The sequence below is a fragment of the Heliconius melpomene genome, chromosome 18 (assembly GCF_056956725.1).
Source record: "Heliconius melpomene rosina isolate 202511_hmr_F chromosome 18, ASM5695672v1, whole genome shotgun sequence".
In the NCBI taxonomy this organism is placed as follows: Eukaryota; Metazoa; Arthropoda; class Insecta; order Lepidoptera; family Nymphalidae; genus Heliconius; species Heliconius melpomene.
Window position 1 is genome coordinate 1,718,583 of NC_140406.1, and position 21,547 is coordinate 1,740,129.

The 21,547-nt window shown below is 31.3% G+C and overlaps 2 protein-coding genes and 1 non-coding gene across 6 annotated transcripts in view; 1 reads left to right on the plus strand and 2 right to left on the minus strand.

The window, feature by feature from the left end:
* The first annotated feature begins 135 nt into the window (after positions 1–135).
* Positions 136–7,911, plus strand: LOC146529142 (uncharacterized). Its single transcript, XM_085202129.1, has 14 exons — positions 136–272; positions 1,550–1,600; positions 1,675–1,887; positions 2,217–2,308; positions 2,563–2,626; positions 2,934–3,083; positions 3,348–3,407; positions 4,065–4,253; positions 5,361–5,588; positions 5,843–5,877; positions 6,012–6,072; positions 6,433–6,573; positions 6,901–7,131; positions 7,534–7,911. The coding sequence occupies exons 1-14, from the start codon at positions 240–242 to the stop codon at positions 7,885–7,887; spliced, it is 1,902 nt and encodes a 633-aa protein (XP_085058255.1). The 5' UTR covers positions 136–239; the 3' UTR covers positions 7,888–7,911.
* Positions 4,527–4,598, minus strand: TRNAE-UUC (transfer RNA glutamic acid (anticodon UUC)). The gene has a single exon. It is a non-coding gene; the product is annotated as a tRNA-Glu (tRNA).
* Positions 7,912–8,306: 395 nt separating the features above from the next.
* rols (zinc-RING finger and ankyrin repeat domain-containing protein rolling pebbles) overlaps positions 8,307–21,547 on the minus strand; it is a 214,145-nt gene continuing 200,904 nt past the window's right edge. For all 4 annotated transcript variants that reach the window (XM_085201341.1, XM_085201342.1, XM_085201343.1 and 1 more), the window contains 13 exons: positions 18,460–18,632; positions 16,451–16,595; positions 16,084–16,212; positions 15,515–15,646; positions 14,986–15,191; positions 13,406–14,852; positions 12,842–13,089; positions 12,053–12,338; positions 11,717–11,827; positions 11,311–11,468; positions 10,977–11,056; positions 10,634–10,868; positions 8,307–10,247 (listed from right to left, as the gene is read on the minus strand). In XM_085201341.1, coding sequence (XP_085057467.1) covers positions 9,963–10,247; positions 10,634–10,868; positions 10,977–11,056; positions 11,311–11,468; positions 11,717–11,827; positions 12,053–12,338; positions 12,842–13,089; positions 13,406–14,852; positions 14,986–15,191; positions 15,515–15,646; positions 16,084–16,212; positions 16,451–16,595; positions 18,460–18,632 — 3,635 coding nt within the window. In that variant the 3' untranslated portion in view covers positions 8,307–9,962. The remainder of the gene's footprint in view (positions 10,248–10,633; positions 10,869–10,976; positions 11,057–11,310; positions 11,469–11,716; positions 11,828–12,052; positions 12,339–12,841; positions 13,090–13,405; positions 14,853–14,985; positions 15,192–15,514; positions 15,647–16,083; positions 16,213–16,450; positions 16,596–18,459; positions 18,633–21,547) is intronic.

Genomic DNA, 21,547 nt, shown 5'->3' on the forward strand with positions numbered 1-21,547 from the left:
TCATAATGCTTTTAGAAATCTAGAACAAACAAGAAATTACAAAAACTTAAAATTTTTCTAGTGAAGAGGCCAGCGTATTGTTATTATTACAATCCTGTATAAATAATAGATATTTTAATCATCTATTACAATTTACAACGTTATCATCTGACCCGAGCTGTACGTAGAGTGTAGACTGTAGAGATCAATATTTTATCAGTATTCAGTCGTCGTTGTGCATTCACTTGGCGAGATCCACTATGCGGTTATTGTGCTCCCTTGTTTTACCACTGGTTTGTTTATTTTTATTTATTTATAAGAGATTGTTATATATGTGAATTTTATATAACATGAATAGCTATAAAAATATATTAAGGTACTCCGTTCTCATTAAGACACTACCGTTCTCCATTTTCCGCTGAATTCTCGAGGCATTGCATGTTGAGTGGCCAAAGTTACTAGAACGAGAAAAATAAATTATTAAGTATTTCATTTCCTCGAGTAGGAATCGAACCCACGACCATCTCCTATACAGTAGCACGCTTGTGCTCCTCCGCACGACTGGCATCTTATGTACGATTATGTTAAAACATTTTTTTTTATTACAATTGTACCAACATTGATTGATGTCTTTGTTTATTTTGCTTGATACATTCTTATCGCAAACTCCATAGGTCATCATTATAAATATAACGGGGTCGCATAATACAGGAAGATTTGGTAATGTTTTCAAATAAAATTTGGACATTGAGAAATAGTTATTACGTTTCTTTTTCATTACCAGACCGGTAAAATAAAAATATACAATATTTCATACCCCGAGCGGGAATGGAAGCCACGACAGTTGTCTACGATCACGCGCTGTGCCACTGTGCTACTACCGCCTCAAATTTAGTCTGACTGATTGACTCATAAATTACATTACCCATTTAGACTAAGAGTTTTTACACCCATTATGGGTATAAAAACTCCTTTATTTTAAAAAAATAACGAAATTATTGATGAATTGTAAGAAATTGTTAAATCTAATTACTAGTAATTATTATTACAAACAAATCATTAACTGAAGCTATTATAAGGGAGTTACACAACGCTTTGTTTGTATTGTAATTAATTATAGACAATACATTTTTGTACTCATTAGATTATGTAAGGATTTTTTAGAGAGACAGTGTTATGACACTCAGTTTTTCACTTTTTTTACGCCGACACAAAGAAATTGTAGTCTTTAAGTGTAAAAAATATAAATATAATATTGGTAACACTTTATTTTGTGGCAGTAGAATTGAACGAAAGATTATCTAAGATAATTATACAAAATCAATTAAATATCAACAAGGCGTACATTATTTTAAATTTTATATGATTAAGTATATTATGGGAATCACTTCTCAGCAGAACTGTTTTTCGTTAAGTTAATTTAAATAAAGGATATTTTGTATTTGAAAAATATTTAGTCAATTCGATGTTAAAAAATTGTCTTTATTTTACATTTTTGCATTTATGTAAGTAAGATAAAAAATAAAATATGCTAATGTTATTAAATTGATATTAAATTTATTTTTTTAAGGTGGTAGCGTATGTCGTTTCTGGTAATTCTGATTCAGGAAAAATTAAGCTTGTAAGTATTATAAATTATTAGGTATTTCCACAAGAAAATTATAAACAAGACTAACATATAATGAACTTTACCAGTGTCACAAATGGAGTTGTATCAACGGAAAATTGAACCCACTGAACGATCAAACTTCTACAGACTTATCTAACTTATTATCCAATATACCTGAAGGTTGGGAACCTGTAGCTAGCAGAGCAGTTACTAAATGTAAGGAAAATAAACATAAGGGATATACAAATACTTGTCCGGGACAAGGAATGTTACATTGTCTTGTAACCGAGTTGAATAAGGTAAATTGAGCTTTAAACTATTATTTAAATTAAAATCTAAATGTGGCCTACATTTAGATTTTTGGCAGGCCAGTCGTGGCATAGTGACAATCATGCATCTGTTAACGCGACAGGTTGTGGGTTCGATTCTCGTTCGAGGAAATGACATATTTAACATTTTCATTGCCTAGCTGCGCCACGACTGAGCTCGAATAAATTTTCTTTGAATAATATTTTTTATAATTCATTCGGATAACAAAACATGAACATCGTCTTTTCTTAGTTACGACAAAAATGTAATATATAAGAATGAAAAAACATTGATAACTAATTAATTATTTAATTTTCAGAATTGCCCTGAAAAATATTTAATGAATAGCGATTTCTGCTCGCCACCATTGTCTCGAGCTTCACCGAATTCGACGTATATGTTTAGTCAAAGGTAAATCATTCTGTAAACTAATTAGTATTACATATATTGATGCCGCCGCCACATGGAGCGGGTGTAGGTTCGATGCCTACTTGGGACAAAGTCAATATTTCGATTATATTCTTCGATTCGTATTATTAATGTAAAGGTAATTGTGTTATATTAATATTTGCTTATAATAGCATAGGTTGTTTATAATAGCATAGTGTTATGCTATTATGAACAACCTGTATTTATTAAAATTCTTTCTTAATTTTGTTTTTCAGTCGGTATGACAATTACGAAGACTACGCGGCGATAGAACAGCGACCCGAATGGTTTATGAGAAGCGTGAGTACATACATACACATTTTTTTAAAATAAATTAAAGAATACAATAATACATAAAAATAGAAAGAGTAATATAATATTTTAGAAAAATAAATATATGTAACAATCACCATATTTCATACTTATGTAAATAAGGGCGAGGCCGACGTTGCACAGTAGTATAGCATCTGACTGTAAGCCAGTCGGTTGTGGATTCGATGTCCTCTGGAGGAATTAACTATTTTCCTCACGAGACTCTCGAAGGGGCTGTATTGAATTCTGCAATTCAGCAATTTGTAATTACTTATATTTTATGTTGTAATTTCAGTATTTAAATAATAAATGCTGTGATATACCGAAGCTATTCAACAGTACTGTGTTAAGTGAGTGCGACTTCGAAGAGATTACTCACTATCATAACTATGTTCCTCTTAAAAAGTATTTGGAATACGACACTGATATAGAGGCGGTTACACAGGTAATTATTATTATTTTATTTTTATGTTTTTTAAATAAATAAAGCCATTAACAAGCCAAAACCATAAACATTTTCTTTAATAAATGTTTATTATAAAAAAAAATGATTTGTATCAACTTATTACAAATATTGTTATATATTTCATAAAAATATTTTTACATTCTTTTCTTTCTTGTTTTGGTTGTGTGTTGTGAATTAAAATTTTATTCAAGCTGATAAAGTTATAATAAACTTCTTTTAATACATAATTTATTGTAATTACAGGAAACCAATAAAGTAAATAATGTGGAAGAAAACGACGAAAAGGGAGATCAAAATATAGAAGTAAGTATTAAATATTTCACAATGAAAAACTATTAATAATTAAACTGCGTACTAAGTCCGTAGAGTGAATGCTAGTGGTCCTTTCAGTATCAACTCAGTATCAGTAATTAGGACGAGAAAAATAACGTATTAAAGCCAAACATAGTTTTTACAAGAACAAATGTGTGGTAAGTTTCTATAAATTTATAACGGGCCTACTTAATTTTTTAATAATATTAATTATTAAACATAGAGTATGGGAGTCAGTCCATCAAAAAAAATATCTGTCTCCCATCTTTTTGCGCGTGCGTCACTACGCATAATTATTATAATTAAAAATGCATCTATCTATATTTTTCCTTTTAGAAATTTTCTCAGAAAATGACGGTTGCGGTTGCAAGAAAATATATGTTTCAATAAAAATTCATTTGTACAAGGAAAAATATAGATAGATGTATTTTTTTAATTATTAAAATCAACATAAAATACACACCAAATTATATAATAATTATAATTATAATATATTGAAAATAAAAATTAAGGGTCTGACTTCTAATCGTAGTAAATTCTTAAGCTTTTTAAATTATCTATTATTAGTGTTTTATGATTTTTTAATAATAATAACCACAAAGTATCCGTCTACACTAAAAAAATAAAGAATTAATTTTTATTTTCCAGGACTTGGATCCACTAGACTGTTGTATAGTAGATGAATTTATTCAACCAAAATGGCGCACAGATTGTGGTTTTAAATTGAAATGGGACGATATAAATAGATTATCTATATTTAACGAAAGTGACGTCACAACGACCACTACTGAAGGGACGTCTTTGAGAAATAAAGATGTCAAAATTGTGCCTCTACCGGTAACTTCAGAAAGAAAATGTTTATTTAATATGTTATTTTTTTTTACTGAAGTCTTGAAAATCTTATTTTTATTTTTCATGGGTCACAGAACAAAAATATTATAATCAATAGCTATATTTGTTTATAAGATTTCATAAGACTTGAATGAAGTAATAATATTTAAAAACATAAGATGGAAATATTAATAAATTTTATAATTTTAATCACTAGTAAGAACATATATTAGAAAATATTATAAAATATAGAATAATAAAAAAAATATAAAAAAGAGTTTCCCGTACCGGGAATCGAACCCGAGCCTCCTGGGTGAAAGCCAGGTATCCTAGCCACTAGACCATACGGGATGTTATGATTGTGTTTGAAATACTTGTTTTAATATTAATTATCATTACGACGTACTGTCGGTCGCTGTAGGACAGCGTCAAGGGCGATGGATGTTGATTCGATTCCCATTCAGGGGAGTAAATTATTTACGTTATCGTCATGCTAAGTTTTGTGTGTCAGAATTTTTTGGCTTCACGCTCCTCTCTTACATAGCCAAATATGTAGATCGAACTTAGTGTCAAGTCACTCTGTTCCCCGCAACGGCCTCTATATCTTATTTTTTTTTGAATTCTTACACTTGTTTGGTTCTGATTTTTTAAAATATGCCTTTACATTTATAAAAGGTGTTCGTTTTTGTTCTTTTCGATACCGAATATATGTATATGTGTATTTAGATGTTTTAATATGTTGAATTATGTAGAGTCAAACTAGTTGTAGAGAAAGATGTTCTTAAAACGATATATAGATGGCGCTGATTTAAAAAGTAACTTTTGTTAGAAATAAAAAATGTACCTCAAAATGTACCTAAGTAAACAAATCATTATTATATTAAAAAACAAAAACAAAGTGCGACATCGAGCTCCGCCACTCAACACGTAATGTCGGCCGGTGCATGGGGAGTGTTTTAACACTAGGTTCATACTTAAATCCGCTATGTTCGGGAATCGGGATGGAAACAGCGTGAAGCTAAAAAAAATAAAAAATCAGTCTTATCTAGTTTATACTTAATATTTTTGCGTAATAATTATAAATAACTTTTTTCATATTCATTATTTTTTCAGTGTGACAAACAAAATTGTATATTTAGCAAATTAAATATAACAAAAGACGGTGTGATCGATAAAGATGCGTTCTCGAGATTATTAGACACGATGACACACATACACACACAATGGACGAGCGCTAAAGCCAAAGTTGTGACACAGTGTTTAAATAAACCTTTATTAGGATATGAAGAAGATTGTGAAATTAATAGGATTTTGGCTTGTACTTATGATATACTTACTGAGGTATGTTATTAATTCAATTTGCTTTGGATTTACGGAACGGAAATTAAAACATTAAATAATTCGTCCCCAGGGTAGGATTTCAACCCATAATTGCCGTATTTAATGTACGGTACTTAAAGTCGCTGGTGCCATTGCGTAATTGTTTTAAAATAAATATAGATATATACTTAAATAAAATTATTTAAAGTGAATTATAGTAATGTCTAATTTTGTAAAAATTTTTGTATGTAATAAATGTATTGTTTTTATTTCAGAACTGTCCAAACGCGAATAAAAATGATCCATGCAAGTAAGTACCTAATAATTGAGGAATTAAAATATAACTTTGCCTTTTTATTTCTTCAAAACAATAATGCTATTTTTTCCCGATTTTTTAAAGTATTTTTTTATAATAGTATTTATTTCGTTTATTATTGTTTACAGGCATTCCACTTCAGTGCTCGATGGTTTGATTTGCCAAATAAGCTCTTCTAAGTATAGACCTGTAAGCAATATTGTTGTATTAATTACAACATAAAAAGTACAGATAAATATTTTAATTATAAGTAATAGTAATAAACATACGTAAATACATATGGGTTTATTGAAACTTACATAACTTTTTTTTATTTCGTTAATATTTACTTAAATTACGAATAATTTTTACGTTAAAAATTCACGTGGTGCCAAATTATTCTTAACAATTTCAATTTTTGTCCTTTAAGTACTTACTGTATAGTAAAATTGCTTAGTTAAGTCAAAAGTTCAAAACTATGCTTGCGAATCTACTGTTGTTACTTATGAACGGACAGACTAGACCGTTATTCTTTCTAGATAATCTAAATAAATGTATTACTACTTTCAGAGGCATCGTCGTCAATTCTGCAATGTACCTGAGTTTGTAAGTTCGGAAGTGCGGGAGGAGTGCGGTGTCAATTTAATATATCAATTAGAATATGTATCTGAACCTCCAGTGAGAAGTAGCAAGTGGAACCCAGTGGTTAATGTAAGTGAATACAGTACAGCTTCAAATCGTCAATTATTTATCCATACGTCGATCGTACGAGAAATGCCGACCTACCCCGGCCGTCCTACACTCATCCGACTCAAACCCTTCTTTTCTTATTTTGTATAAAAATATAATTAATTAAAATATAGTTAATAAAAAATAAATACAAAAATGATTAAACAGACAATGTATAATTGGGTTCCGCCAATTATTACTCTATACCTTTAAAATAGTTGTAGTCGAGAACGAAGTGATTCTTCACTTCGATATTGTAATTTAAAATTAATTATCTTAGTAAATTAAAATCATTTATTTATCTTTCAGTGTAAAGATCTCTCTCAACAAACAACATGTATTTTAAGCAAAATGAATGTTCTAAACAAATACGGGTTCATTGATCATTTCAAAATGCAAGACAGTATAGCGTTTTACGCTGAAGATTTTCCTTCAATTTTACAAAAGACGTATAAAAATGCTTTTAATAACGACGTCTTATATCCACATGAGTGTAGTTCTACTAAGAAGCTTTTAAATGTCATTGATTCTATGATTAGGGTAAGATATTTTTTAAAATTTTTCACTTAGTAGTGGAGGCAGAGGGAACCTGGGAACCTAGTGTTAAGACACTCCTTACCCATTAGACACTTCGCTTTTCGCTTCTCTAGGAAAAAAAAGTTTAAAAAAGTTAAAATTGTTCGCGTTTAGTTCCGCTACTCAACACGCAATGCCTCCAGGATTCAGCGGGAAGTGGGGAACAGAGTGTCTTAACACTAGGTCCTCTCTGTCTACCCATCTGTGTGTGGGATACAGCGTGAATCCGCGTCGAGCTTTTGGTATTTTTTTTTAAATATTACCAAAAACTCAACGCGGATTCTTTACTTTAAGAAATTAACATACTACTTTAAAATAATTTTCATAGTAATTTTAAGTAACTCAATTTATTATATATATTTTCAGACATGTCCATATTCACAATTGAAACAAGAGCAAAGATGTTTGAGCTTAATCACAAAAATTAAACATGCTGCATCAAACGTAGGAGCTCAGCGTAACCTGGGACAGAAGCTACCACTCAATATACCTTTTTTAAATACTCAAAAAACGACTAAAACACCTCGATCCTCATATAAAAGTAATCCTCTATACAATTTTGGTATATTTGGCAGCGACAATATACCAAAAGTAAGTATAATTGACTTAAATAAATATGATAAAACGGAGAAAACGTTAGTTCTTTTACCTGTTTACGAAAATTATAAGAAACCGTTGGGTTTAAATTCCCTTCATAATGATGGTATTCTCAGATCTTGAAATAAATTTACGAAAAAACAGAAATGGTGTTTTATTTTTTATCAATTTGAAAATATATACAAAAGTTAGTAGGAAAAGCTTTATATTTTGAATATCGAGTATTTTAAATGGCTTTTTAGATAAACTATTAGTCCATTTGTTTATTAACAGTCAAGTTTCACCATAAAATGTGTTACTATATACTACTCTCCGTTCAAATTAGAACTTAGAACGAGTTGGCAATGTTGCAAGATTTAATTTTAAAAAATAATTAATAAAAATATTATACTTTAACTACTTAACTTAAGTGAAAAATATTAGATGGATTTATGTAACTAACTTTACACACATACTAAAGAAGAAAAACTGTATTTCTTTGGAGACATTTTTATAAAAAAATGTATAAAGAAGAGAAGAAAAGGTATAAAAAAAGACAAAACTTCGAAGCAATATGTGTAATTTATTTAATAATCACTATATACTGTCACAGAGCTATTGTACTTAATAATACTTATCGCTATACAAAAATATGTTGAAGCTGCGAATTTATCAGTCTTTCCAATAGATGCTCGATTGATTCTCTATATATATACGGTGATTCGCATCAAAATCGATGAACAAATATGATTTTTCATACTAAATATTTAAAACACGCTATATAATAGTATATAAAACCACACAATTTTGATTCAAATTTAAAACATCATGTATTCATTTAAAATCTAAAATTTAATAAATTAAAATAAAGCAAGACAATGGGCACGCGAGTTTAACTCAAAAAATATTTTTAACAACAACAACTATAATTAAGCTATTTTTTATGTTATAAAATATATAAAAATGTGCACTATTATAGAGGAATTCACATTTTCAAATATCCGTGTGTGTATGTAATATGCTCATCTGTGCTTATAATTCATATAATTAGAGTTTTCAGTTTTACAATTATTTTAAAATTCATCAAACTATCATTATACTATATAATATGTAGAAACGTATAATAATTTGAACCTAGCGGGACTTAGGTAAACCTAAGACTCTTAGATACCGATCGTCTTGGACTGTTTCCAAGAGGCGGGACCCCGCTCCTTAAAAGTGTTATATATATTTCTAAATATTTTTCTTTTTTTTAATGTATGAAGTACACTTAAATAAATGTTTTTTTTTTTATTTAAAATGTGATCAAACAAAGTATTTCTTAATGTATAATACAGTTTTCATATATTTATATAACAGGTATACTTATTTATTTAAAGTTATTACAATTATTATCCTGTGTATAATTAATATTTTTTAAACATTTGTTGTTATTAATTTAATTTTATTTATTTTGAAACCATCCAAAGAAATAACTGTGATTTAATCGTTATTTATTCGAGTCTACAAAAATATGAGCCTTAAAAAGTCTATAGATACAATAAATGAAATAACTTATTTACAGAAAATTTCATCACAAGGATTCTGCTAAAGTCTAGGAATTGAAAAGCTTAATATTATTTTGTAAAGAAATTAAAACAACCATTTTTATATGCACTTAAAATATTATGAATGTGCCAGCACTAAAATTAAACCATACATACAAACAAACGTAAACAAAAAATTAAGTAGTTAAAAAAACCGGGTAAAATTAAAAACTAAATGTTGCAAATTGCCTCGACTGGATCGAATCTGCATTTATTGACGTAATTAATTAATGCTAAAAAAATTAAATAATGATCATACCATTTTAAATATTTTTTAAATATAATATAATCCAATACATGTTTTACAATGATTATAATTTAATTTAGGGATACAAATTTTTTGATATTTTTTATTATTTTTTTCTTTGCAAAACACAAAACAAAACCTAAATGCAACAATCACAATTTACTAAACGTTATCATTCTACGCCATTTTAAAGGAACAATTGTTATAATACAGATTATAAAAACGATTAGATATATAATACAAAATGGCGCTCATATAATGTCATGAGAATATAAAACCAGTTCATCGAATATATTTTCAATATAATAAGTAGTTATTAATTAAGATGTTAATTATTTATTATTTTACGTATTATTCAGGTTGTATAAATACTATTCTCTTTCAAATTAAGGCATATTTAGACTTATGCTATCATAGTTCCTCATAGATCGTGTATCACTATGTGTCCCTGTGTTGATTCTTGTTAAGATTTCTTGCTGTAATGCCTTTAAAGTCCTCATGGCTGATAGATCTGTTGATGGAGCTAGTAATAGAGCTCGTCTGGCGTGAGGTAAGGCATCTGATGGTTTATTAAGTGCTAATATAGCTCGTGACATGGAGTAAGCACATTCAAACGCGTTAGGACGTAAGACTGATGCTCGAGCTGCCAAGTCTAAAGCTTCTGTTGGTTCCTGCAAAGGAAAATAACGTGGTTTAGTAACAAAAAAAATAAATTAATATGGATATTTTAAAACAAGGCCATAGCATTGTCTCATAGAACAAATAAATTTAATAGCATATCAAATTTTTAGTTGGTTAATATTTACTATACAATAGATAAACGCCGTTATCACGAATTTAGATTTTGTTTGACTGTATACGATGATTTTTAATCCTCTGGAATTCTACGGACACTTAAAGATTTTTTATAAAGAAGTCCAATCTGATTAGAGTGCAAAATACGATATAATTATATTTTTTAGCACAGAATGTAGTCACTAAAATCCCTTTGTTCCTGACATCAAATACATAGAAAAAATAAAAGAACATATGCTAAGATAATAAAAAAAGAGCTTACATTAAGCTTCCGTTTGCATCTCGACAAATTTAGAAGTAAGTTAGTCTTCAGCTGTACAAACGCGGACACATGTTCGTGTGGCAGTGGCTGCGTGGAGGGTGTGGTGAGGCCTTCGTCGCTAATCAGGGGGTTGACCTTCTTTAGAGCGTAGTTGTATCGGTGTGCGGCTTCCGACGGACGATTCTTGCGGTATAACATATTACCGTCTTCAAGCAACTTGTTCAAGAGTATTAGCCTGTGAAAATTTTGGATTTATGAAATTTGGGTGAATTTGATTAACATAAAAGTTCTATTTTTATTTTGGAAAAGAAATCAGAATTCTAGTAATCTAAAGTGTACTCACATAAATTCTGGTTTGCCTGATGCCATTACCCATGTAGTAGGGCCAAGTTTAGCCCCTTTCCTCAAAAAGCAATTCACTACCTGTAATAAAAAAAACAAATAAAATATAGAAATAAAAAAACATTTTATATACTTAGAAACTTTTAATTTATAAAAGTTCTTACGTGGTGGGATTATAATACACTTTTCTTGGGTAAAACCGTTTGGATTCATTGGATAGAACGCTTGGACTGTTTTCTCCAACTTGTGCAGAGTTTAATTAACTTTACTTACTCACTAGTTTGACAATTTACTTAGTCACTTTAAGCCCAAGCCAAAATAAATGATTAACTTACGGGAATATTCCGTTGTCCGATAGCTCTATCTAAAGGCCTCAAGCCGCTGTGATCAACTCTTTCTAGAGAAGCTCCGCGTTCTAGTAATAGCTCCACTAAATCTGCTGGACCACCACACGCTAGGCCTAATGCAGTCCTTCCATTGCCATCTGGTAGATCTACAAAAATACATAAAACATATTTTTTAAATTAATTTAAGACAGTGGCCAGCATCTGGCAGTAAGCCTGAATGAATTATTTTCATTTCCTGTTAACAAAATAAATTGCGTAAATAAGTGGCTTTATTTCATACCAAGTTAATAAAAATGAAGAATGATGATTTCGGTTTTTTCAAACCAAGAATTATTCTTAAATTTGATAAATTTCCAAATTACAATCCTAGATAAATATAACATTAAAAACTTACCAATAGTAGCTCCTTTATCTAATAGAACTTGTATTGTTGGTATTCTTGATCGTAAACTTGCCCAACCCAATGCCGAAATGCCATCTCCGTCCACTGCATCCGGGTCGGCTCCTAGTAAAAATATATTTTTTTAATTTAGAAAGTATGAAAACTGATAAAAAATAATTTAAATATATTTAAATGTATATGTTTGTGCCTTTATCGAATGTAGTGGTGTGTTACATTCTGCCACTCATATTTAGAACGAAAAGTGGAGAACGGTGTCTTAATGCTAGGTTCTTTCTGCCTTCCCTGCTATATGCAAGAAAAAGCGTAAAGTTAAAAAAATATATTTACCATGAGCTAACAGCATTTCAACTACATCAGAATGACCTTCAGCAGCTGCTAATATCAATGGATTCTTGCCTCCTGAGCCCATCACATCAGCTCCTGAGTCAAGTAACCTCAAAACCAATGCTGATCTTCCATTTTTAGAAGCTAATGCTAAGGGAGACATTTGTCTTGCATTTAAAGAATATGGAGTCGCGCCTCTTATTAATAATGCATCCGCAATAGCTGCATTGCCAGTTGAACATGATGCTGTGAGAGCAGTCTCCCCTGTTACTGGGCAAATACCATCAGGCTGAAAAAAAATAAATATAAATAACAGTGTAGGGGCTATCTATGTATAAAAAATGTTTATTGAGGGTTTCACATAAAATTGAGGGAAGTTATGGGGCACAAGTGTGTAAATGTAAATATCACTGGTTGTGGATTTGGTCCCCACTCGAGGAAATTACATATTTCATATTTTTATTTCTTCGCTCTGATGGCTTCGAGGCAAAGGGCGGCGTTGTGTTCCGCCACTTTACGCGCAATGCTTCCAGCATTCGGCGGAAATTGTCGAACGCAGTTTCTTAACACTAGGTTCCTATTGCCTACTCTGCTCTGCGCGGGATGCAGCGTGAAGCTGTTTAATGTTACTAAATTAATGTATTAAGTAAGCATTATGTTCTTGTTGACCTACTTCGTAATCTTACGCTCGTTGCAATTTCCAAAAACCTTTTACAAACATTTTAGTCGTAATAAACTGTATTTTTCTATTGGAAAATCATAATAAAATAAAGATAAAATAATAAAGCTTACAATTAACTCTGCAGTGTCCAATAAATATTCAACAATATCTAAATGTCCATTCTGTGCGGCTGCTATCAGCGCATGTCTTGATCCGGGAACTAATTGTTCAATATTTCCTTCGTCTATGTCTAGAGAGTTTCTGTCTTCTTTACCAGTTTGACATCCTAATAAGTATATTACAGTATCTCGGTGACCATTTTTGGCGGCGTGAACTAATGGCGTTTGTTCTGCTGTGTCAGAGTGGCTTAGCGAAGCACCTGAAATATAAAAATATTTATTAAAATTTAGTAAATAAAAATATTTAGTAAAATACTGCAGGTATATTCGTATCCATCCAATAAATTATTAAATATTCGATTATATTTTTTCAGTTTTCAAGCTTTAATGCATATAAATATTTATAGCGTTGAGTAGTTAGCACTGTGTGACTAACATTGCGTGAAGACTGACAGAGCTCAACGTCATGCTTTGTGTTTTCAGAGCAAGAAAAAAAAGATTCATATCTCGAGCGCTCACAATAAAAAGATGGCCAAGTGTAGGTGTAGACTTTTTGAAATAACAATATTAAATTACCTGAAGCTATCAACATTCTAGCAACATCAGTGTGCCCTCTTTGACACGCCAAAGATAAAGCTGAACATCCTTGAGAATTTGTCATTTCCAAATCAGCTCCAAATTCGATCAACAATCCCACCATCGAAATAATTCCCTGATACGCGTACATACATAATAAGGGGGCGTTTCCCAAACATTCTGTTACTTGATTTGGTGATCCCCCTGCTAACAGCATTAAACGGGAAACTTTCACATTGGGGGTGTAAATATTTCTTAAATTAGCAACAGCTTCACCAACATTAGCTGAGCTAGTTGCAACCAACATAGCTTGTAAATCTCTAGGACATAATCCTAATTGGGCTGGACCCATGTTTCTATACATATGAGCTTTCAAAATATGGTGTCCCAGTTCCATCGATTTTTCCGCATCTAAGGGAGCTTGCACTCGAGATAATCTAAAGGCTATGCCACAATGTCCCGCTCTCAAATCGCACAAAAACTTAGAACTTTCGTTGTCATCTCTACGTATTAACCATTCCCTGAATGACGGGTGGAAAAACATATAAGTATTGTCAATACGCTTAACAAGGAAATCGCTGAGGCTTTCAAATCTATGACAAAACTCTTCCCACGGTAAAAATGTATCTACTAATAAGGCATTGACTGAATAGTAAATTTCTACTAATGTCAAAGGATATAAAGCAGCTAAGCATACACTCAATATATGCGTTACTTTTTCAAATGATTGTACTGTGGGGAACCTTAAATTAAATTGAAGTAAAAATATTTGTGCCAAAGATATAGGAACCACTTTGTAGTTAGTTGACTTTACAACGATATGGCTTCTCTCTAAAAGGTCAAGTATCAGTTTCAAGAATAAAAACGATCCTTGGCTTAGATGAAGCACATATTGTGCGAATTTCAGGACTGAATTGTGTACTCCTTCAGTTTTTCCAGTTGAGCTTTTGATATTTGTTTCTATTATAGGTGCAGCTTGGACTCGAGTGTTAAAGTATTCTAGTAAATCCTTATTAACGTTCTCTGAATCATCCAAGCTTAGCCTTGTATACGGCAGTTGTTTTGTTAGTTCTAAAAATTGAGTTCTGATTGTGGCAACTACTTTAAGCCATGTCGGCATTTCTGGTACATGTCTTATTAAAAACGAAGCGACGGTATAGCCATGGTCGGGTCTATGATATTCAGCCTCACAGAGTCCATCAACAAGAATAATACTATTTGTTGAGTCTATGCTTCCGTTTTTCCTCAAAATAATGAGAGGTTCGATAATTCCTCTCATAAATGCTAGATCTGGATCCGCGATGCATTCTTTCAAGGACAGACATGCTAAGAGATGGGGCTCGCTTAGTAAATATTCTCGATAAGCTTGTAGTCTCGGAGCTTGACAAAGTTGAGCTGCCAATGAATGTACGAATTCACCGACCAAACATGTGCTATTGTTGTCAGCCTGAAAAAAATAATTGTTAGCATTTAATATATTTAGCACACTTTAAGACAATAACAGAAGTTATAGAAATTAATGATATAAAGTCCAATATTAAAATAATGTTTCTTTTAGAGGAATCCTTAAATAAACTTACTTGACAAAAATGGTAAGCGACAACTTGTGACGCTAGATTGGTCACCATTTCTGTCGATATCTCTTCAGGTAAAACTTCTCTAATATCACATTGTTCCCTTAATTCTTCGTATTCGAAATTTCTTTTTCGTCCAAAGCAAGAATAGTCCACTAATTGCAGTATTAAGGCTGTTTTACCTGTTCCCGGGCATCCTGTGATTAAAATCCCTGAAAAATTTGCAGAGATTATTTTGTGTAATTTAGCAGTACTAATATTTAGCAGTATAATTTTGAAAATTTTAAATGTCTGCTTGAATGAAAAATTATAATTTTACATATTTTTTCGACTGCTGCAATCAAAACTGAAAGATCATATTATATTTTTTATTCCAATTATAAAGCGTGGGCAAAAAGAACCCAGGGTAAAGACGACGAGAGACATTTCGCATTAAGGGACGGAACTCAACGCTGCACTTTATCTACCAGAGTACGAGTCATAGAGATCACAAACATAATTTATTAGCAAAAAGTCAAACTATAATATCACTTACCAGAGGAAGTGGAGTCTAAAGCTTTCTCCATGTCCCGCATTAACCACTGTCGTCCAGAGAATACATTTTCACTTTCACTTGAAGGCACTTCGAAGAATAATGGCCGCAATGTTAGTTGCGGCGCAGGGTGGACTGGAATTAGCAATAATAGTTAATATTCAGTTAATATTACTAACTGCATATAATAATTGTTTTTTTTTCCGCTTCAAGCTGTATCCTGCCTTACAAACAGTAATGAAATTATTTAGTAGTCCTTATTTTTATAATCTACTGTCTTTACGACAGAAGCAGAAGAAGACATATACAATTCTTCTTTTGGTTGAATAAAAAAAGTAAGTCGGTTCTTTAAGATTATAAAGGTAAATTATTAAATAAATTTATTGATAATAATCTCTTAAAAATATTACTGTGAAGGTGGCAGTAGTAGTAGTAATATTTTGTCTAACAATGTATATAAAATGAATAAACAATTTCTTGGCTACATTTTGGACGGGTAACTCATAACTAACATTTTAGTTTAAAAAAGTTGGATTTTATAAAAAAGAATATAAAAGTTTTATAACATTTACCTTTTTTAAGTTCAGACGAAGTCGTAGACTGCTTGCTGCTCACTCGAGCTGAGCGTCTCGCCGCCGTCTTCCTATTTTTAAAGAAGCCACTCGACATACGCGTGAGCTCCTCGCGCCCAGATTGTAATGCTGTAAAAATATTTTAATTACTAAAAGATAAAATAACTTTAAAATATATTAAAAAACCCTGAGTGATTAATGAAATATATATTTTTAAAGAAATTGTGTTTATCTTTTAATAGGGGGCTAACTATCCTATCTTATAGAATCATAGAGATAACCAAAAGGTTTAAAATTAAATATATACTTATTTATATATTCTAACAGTCATACTTAAATAATCTAATAATTTCCTATAATTAATCACCTGTAACCGAATGCCTCCTGCTTCCGGGACTCGACGACGAGCAGTTGCTAGCGGCGGACAAAGACATAGACGCTAAGGAGCCGAGTGAGTCTCTCCCTAGCGGTGTTGCTGCGTCCACTTCTGATGAACCAGTTAGTGTTGATACCTAAAAATATACATAATAATATTTATATTGAGGCCGTCGGCACGGTGGCGGTCTTAAACGCGACAATTGTAGATTCGATTCCCACTCGGAGGAATTAATTATTTAATATATTTATTTATCGCTTTGGTGACAAGATACCGTCTCGCAAATCCGGCGGAAAAGTCGGGAGCGGAAGTGCCTTAATGGGAACGGAGTGTCTCAACACTAGGTTCCCAGGTTCCCTCTAAATATAGTTCGGTTGAAACAGCACAGTCATTTCCATATAAATATGTACAAGATATTACAAATTACAATCACGCCTTAATAGATATTTATATCGTTTTGGGTCATCGCATAACACCGCATGTTGGGTACAGTTACTTAGCATGCAGAGGGATGGGCGGGACGACGAGATAAAACGTACAAACTATCTGACATTGTTTATAATATTATATATTCTATTATAAATACCTATGTATAAGAAATCTTGGTAAAGTAAATTATATAGGAATGTATAAAAAATAAACTTTTACTCTAATATTTGAAACTAAATGTATACTAGTTTTGTAAGGTCTGAAGAGTATGACTATTTGAACGTGCTTATTTCAGGAACTTCTATCGAATAAAAGAAATATTTCCATCCTGGGTGTTGTCCGCTTACCGTACCTTGGTAAGTACTATAAAACATCACGTTAATCTTTACTAAAGAACTCACTGGACCTACGGTCTGAGTTACTTGCAGCACATGGAACATGTCAATTGGAGTACGTCGTTGATGCAACTCTTGGCGAAGCCATAGGCAAAAGCTAGTTATATGCAGATAAAGACGTGCAAATTTCACCATAACAGCTTTATTCCCATATTTATTTATCAGATAATAGCAATAATGTCGAGGCTGTAATGGCATTTTGCCAAGACAGTTTGTTTTTCCTTATTAAACCTTATATCTTCTATACAAATTCATCTCGTGTATTGCGGTTAGGATTAATATTCTAACGTCTGACGTTTTATGTATTACATTTACCTAATGTTAATAATAGATATTTTAAGTAATAACAGTGTTTAAAAAGTAGGATTTTAGCTTCCACATTTAGCACTGGTGACCTGGGAACCTAGTGTTAAGTTACTTCGTTTCTAGTGAGACACCTCCGTTTCTTATTTTCCGCCAAATTCTGAAGGTTATTGGTAGAAAGTGGAAGGTGTTGAGTAGGAACTCAACAACGCGCTTTGCCTAGTTACCAGAGCGAGGAAATAAAAATATTGAATATTTCATGTTCTCTGGGTGGAAATCGAACCCACAGTCTGTCGCGTTCACGCTGGTGCTTCTGCGTCACGACTGGGTTTTTATTTGTGATAAAAATTCTACCATATGAAATATTGTTGCTATTTAAAATAACTTCAATATATATTTGTTCGTGACTTTTTAGGGCCAGATCACAACCTTTTCACTCATGTGCCAAGAACCGTGCGAGATTTAAAATCGGAATGCGATATCGTCGATGATATCTGTATATATAAAACTCTTTCGTTACTAAGTGACATACAGACAATGAGACTACTGGACTTGAAAAGTTGGAATACGGCAAGTAATGTAACGTTAGGGAGTGTAAGGGAACACTAAATAAGGATTTGTCATTTCTACGGGAACGGGAAAATGGGATTTTTCTTTTTACGTCTTAGTCAAAGTTAGTTTATTTTCTTATATTTTAATATCTTAAGTATCTTTCTAGGGAGAACATAGTGTTAAATTATTCTGTTCTGCGTTTTCTAGGAACTTTGTGGCTTATATTATTAAATTAATTGTATTAAATATGGTATTCGCTACTTACGATATATAGATGAATTAAAAAGTGATCATTTATTAAATTTACTTCATAATATTTACCGGACTAGTATTGTGCGACGCTAGAGTATGCGCATCCAAAGATGCCAGTGATGTGCAGCTATCCCTGGATTTACGGGATCCACGTCGTTCCCCCAAAAGGAGCCCCAGACGCATGTACAGATCATTCTGTCTCCTTGATTCGTAGCCTTGTTTGATGTGACCACCTTCGTCATCTAGAAAAATATATTTTTTATTTTAGTTTTGGATATTTAGTCGGACAGACATGCTACACACACATACCATGCATTTGCTATATTTATATTGGGTGGTACTGTTATATTTATATGTGGTCGTGACGAAATGAAAACTTGAATTGCAATAAATGTAGATTCTGGAAAGTATAATTGAAATTTTAGACCAAAAGATCTAAAAATAAAATATAAATTTTGAATAATTATAAAGTTTTCAAGTCGTTGTGACGAGCAGTACAAAAAACATGTAAATGCTTATGATTTTCTTATTTTCTTTTCTTTCTGCAGTGCTAGTGTTGGGTACTTATAATATATTTGTGCTCCAGGTGTACATAATGTGTGGGTGTTATACATATGCATATTATTACAATGACATTGAAAAAATATTATGATTACAATTGTAACTTGATATTATACAGTATATAAAAAAAATAGTTTATTCAACAAGTTTCATACAGTATATACTTCTACATTGAAATAAAAGAATAATAAAAATATTCTTACTAAGGTACTAATAATATATGTGCCTACATAAAAAATGGAAATCACTACTGGATAGTAATAAAACATCAAAGGCATGCCTTATTGTGTTCCCTGAAAATTCACATTAAAAATAACACAAAATAAACAAAAAAAAAACCCAAAATCCATGCATTTTTTTAATTGAAAGACGTCACAATTTTATAAAGTCAATAAAATGATAATTGAGTAAGTAATAAAAAAAATAAATTAATATATTTTTTTTGTCGTTTAATGTCTTTAAAGCCTGTTATAATTTAAATATTATTCAATATATTTAACACGCAATAGTTAATGTTAATTTTGGAGTCGATTCATTAAACGTATTTAATGTTCTTAGAAGTCTCGTCTATTTTTTAATTGCTCTAATTATACTTGCTCTATCTATGAAGTACTAGAGACGGAATATATGTACAATTGAAGTTTAATCATTTCTCATAAATGAAGATAAGCCATACATACATATTATTAAATATTTATAGTTAAAATATTTTTAAAATATCTTAAAGTTAGAAGATTTTCTCATTGTCAGTTGGTATGTATCTGATTGAACGCCACTGTAGAGTCAGTTGAGTTCAAATTTATTTTTCTGTATTTTATAGATTTTTCTAATTTTCAATTATAATATATACCTAATTGGATTAAAGTTTAATTAGTAAAATCACTTAATTCAATGTAGGTCAGTACAATCGTACCGAACTTTTCTTTTAAAAGCTTAGATGTTGGGATGTAAAACGAGACGTGCACCTGTGTGAGAACTCAGTGGTTCCGCAAGTTTCATATGATATCTCAATTCATAAAGAAAGGGGTTAATATTAAAATAAGACTTTTTTGACAGCGTCTGTAATGGTTGTGAGTTCGACGCTTATTCAAAGGATTGCTTGTATTTTCATTTTACTAGAGCAAATTAAATATTTAATATTTTAATTTCTTCGCTCTGGTGAGGATGAAAAGAGTGGCGTTAAAGCCAAAGGTGGTGCACAAAGTGTCTTAATGGTAACAGAGTGTCCCAGGTTCCTAAAATTATACCAACTGCACTTCTACATACAAACAATAACATCAAGAGAAATTTAGCTACCAACAAAATGAACATTCATACATATTGTATAAGCTCCACCTTATAATATACAAGGAGAGAGGACTTATCGTGACATTTGAGAAATGGCTCTCCCAATTTATGGTACTCGTGAATACATGAAACGTTCTCTAGTCATGATTTAAATTAAATACATAATTAAACTATAATTGTATGGGGAAAGTGCTTGGGAGGTTGTTTGTTTTGTAACGTATTGTATATTATGTTAGCTACAAAGTAAATCTGAAGAGTTTATTTAGATGAAGGCGCTAATCTCAGGAACTACTGGTTTCAATTGAAAAAAAGTTTTTGTATTTTGTCCACATATCCAGGCAGGCAGAGTTTGAGAGCTTTAAAGAAAATGATGTACAACTCTTATTTGTTTTTGCTTTTTACTGTAACCTGCACATGACAAAGTAGATAGCAAGTAGATTTAAGACACTTCGCTTCCATTAAGAAATTTAGGTTCCCCACTTTCCGTCGAATTCTGACGGCATCGCGTGTTGAGTGGCAGAAATTAGCACAATTATGAGAACGAGGAAAGACTTGGTTAGTTTATAATATGAGCCGAAGAGTTAAAGTTTTTTCCTTGGTCGTTTTGACTGTAAAAAAATATAACCCAAGTATAAGTTACTGCCAGAAGCAAATGTTTAAAAAATAAATATCAATAACACAAGTTAGTTTTAACAATATAAAATATCTCCTAGTCGATAGAAAAGATTTTTCTGGAAAATTCCTGAAATTTATGCTTAAAGATTTTCTTAATCATGAAATAAGACCTAATTATAAACAAAAATTAAAATGAAAGATTCGAACCCACATCACCTCTTAGTAAAAGGTATCATTTTACTGGAATTGTCAAGTACATATATTTAATACTAAATTAGGTGTGGCAAGAAGTTAATAGAATATTAATATAATTTTACAGTATTGTACAACTCACGACTAGGCATTATCACTTGATATTTTACTTTAACATAGCATTATACTCCCAGTAATAGATAAAGAATTTATTATTTTCATTTTCTCGTTCTCTGTTCTCCAATAATTTTAGAGACAATAACATAAATGTTAAGTTAAAAATAACAAAATATTATAAACGTGCGTGAATTATATTAAAGTAAAAAAAAAACGGAAATGAGATGGATTCGAACCCGACACTTAAGTTTATAAGCGAAAACCGCAGATTCTTCAAGATTCTTCAATTTCGAGGGTTCCCCTTCAATTTACTCTAAGGATGTGGTCAGTAACGTTAGCAATTCCCACGTTATGGTAAAACAGGGGTATGAAAGAGATAACGGGT

What these genes read in the sequence shown, in the direction of transcription:
- LOC146529142 (XM_085202129.1), top strand. Translation starts at nt 240, where the DNA reads ATGCGGTTATTGTGCTCCCTTGTTTTACCACTG. An exon ending in TCAAAATTGTGCCTCTACCG is followed by an intron (nt 4,254 to 5,360) that starts GTAACTTCAGAA and finishes TTATTTTTTCAG; the next exon opens with TGTGACAAACAAAATTGTAT. An exon ending in AGTGGAACCCAGTGGTTAAT is followed by an intron (nt 6,574 to 6,900) that starts GTAAGTGAATAC and finishes TTTATCTTTCAG; the next exon opens with TGTAAAGATCTCTCTCAACA.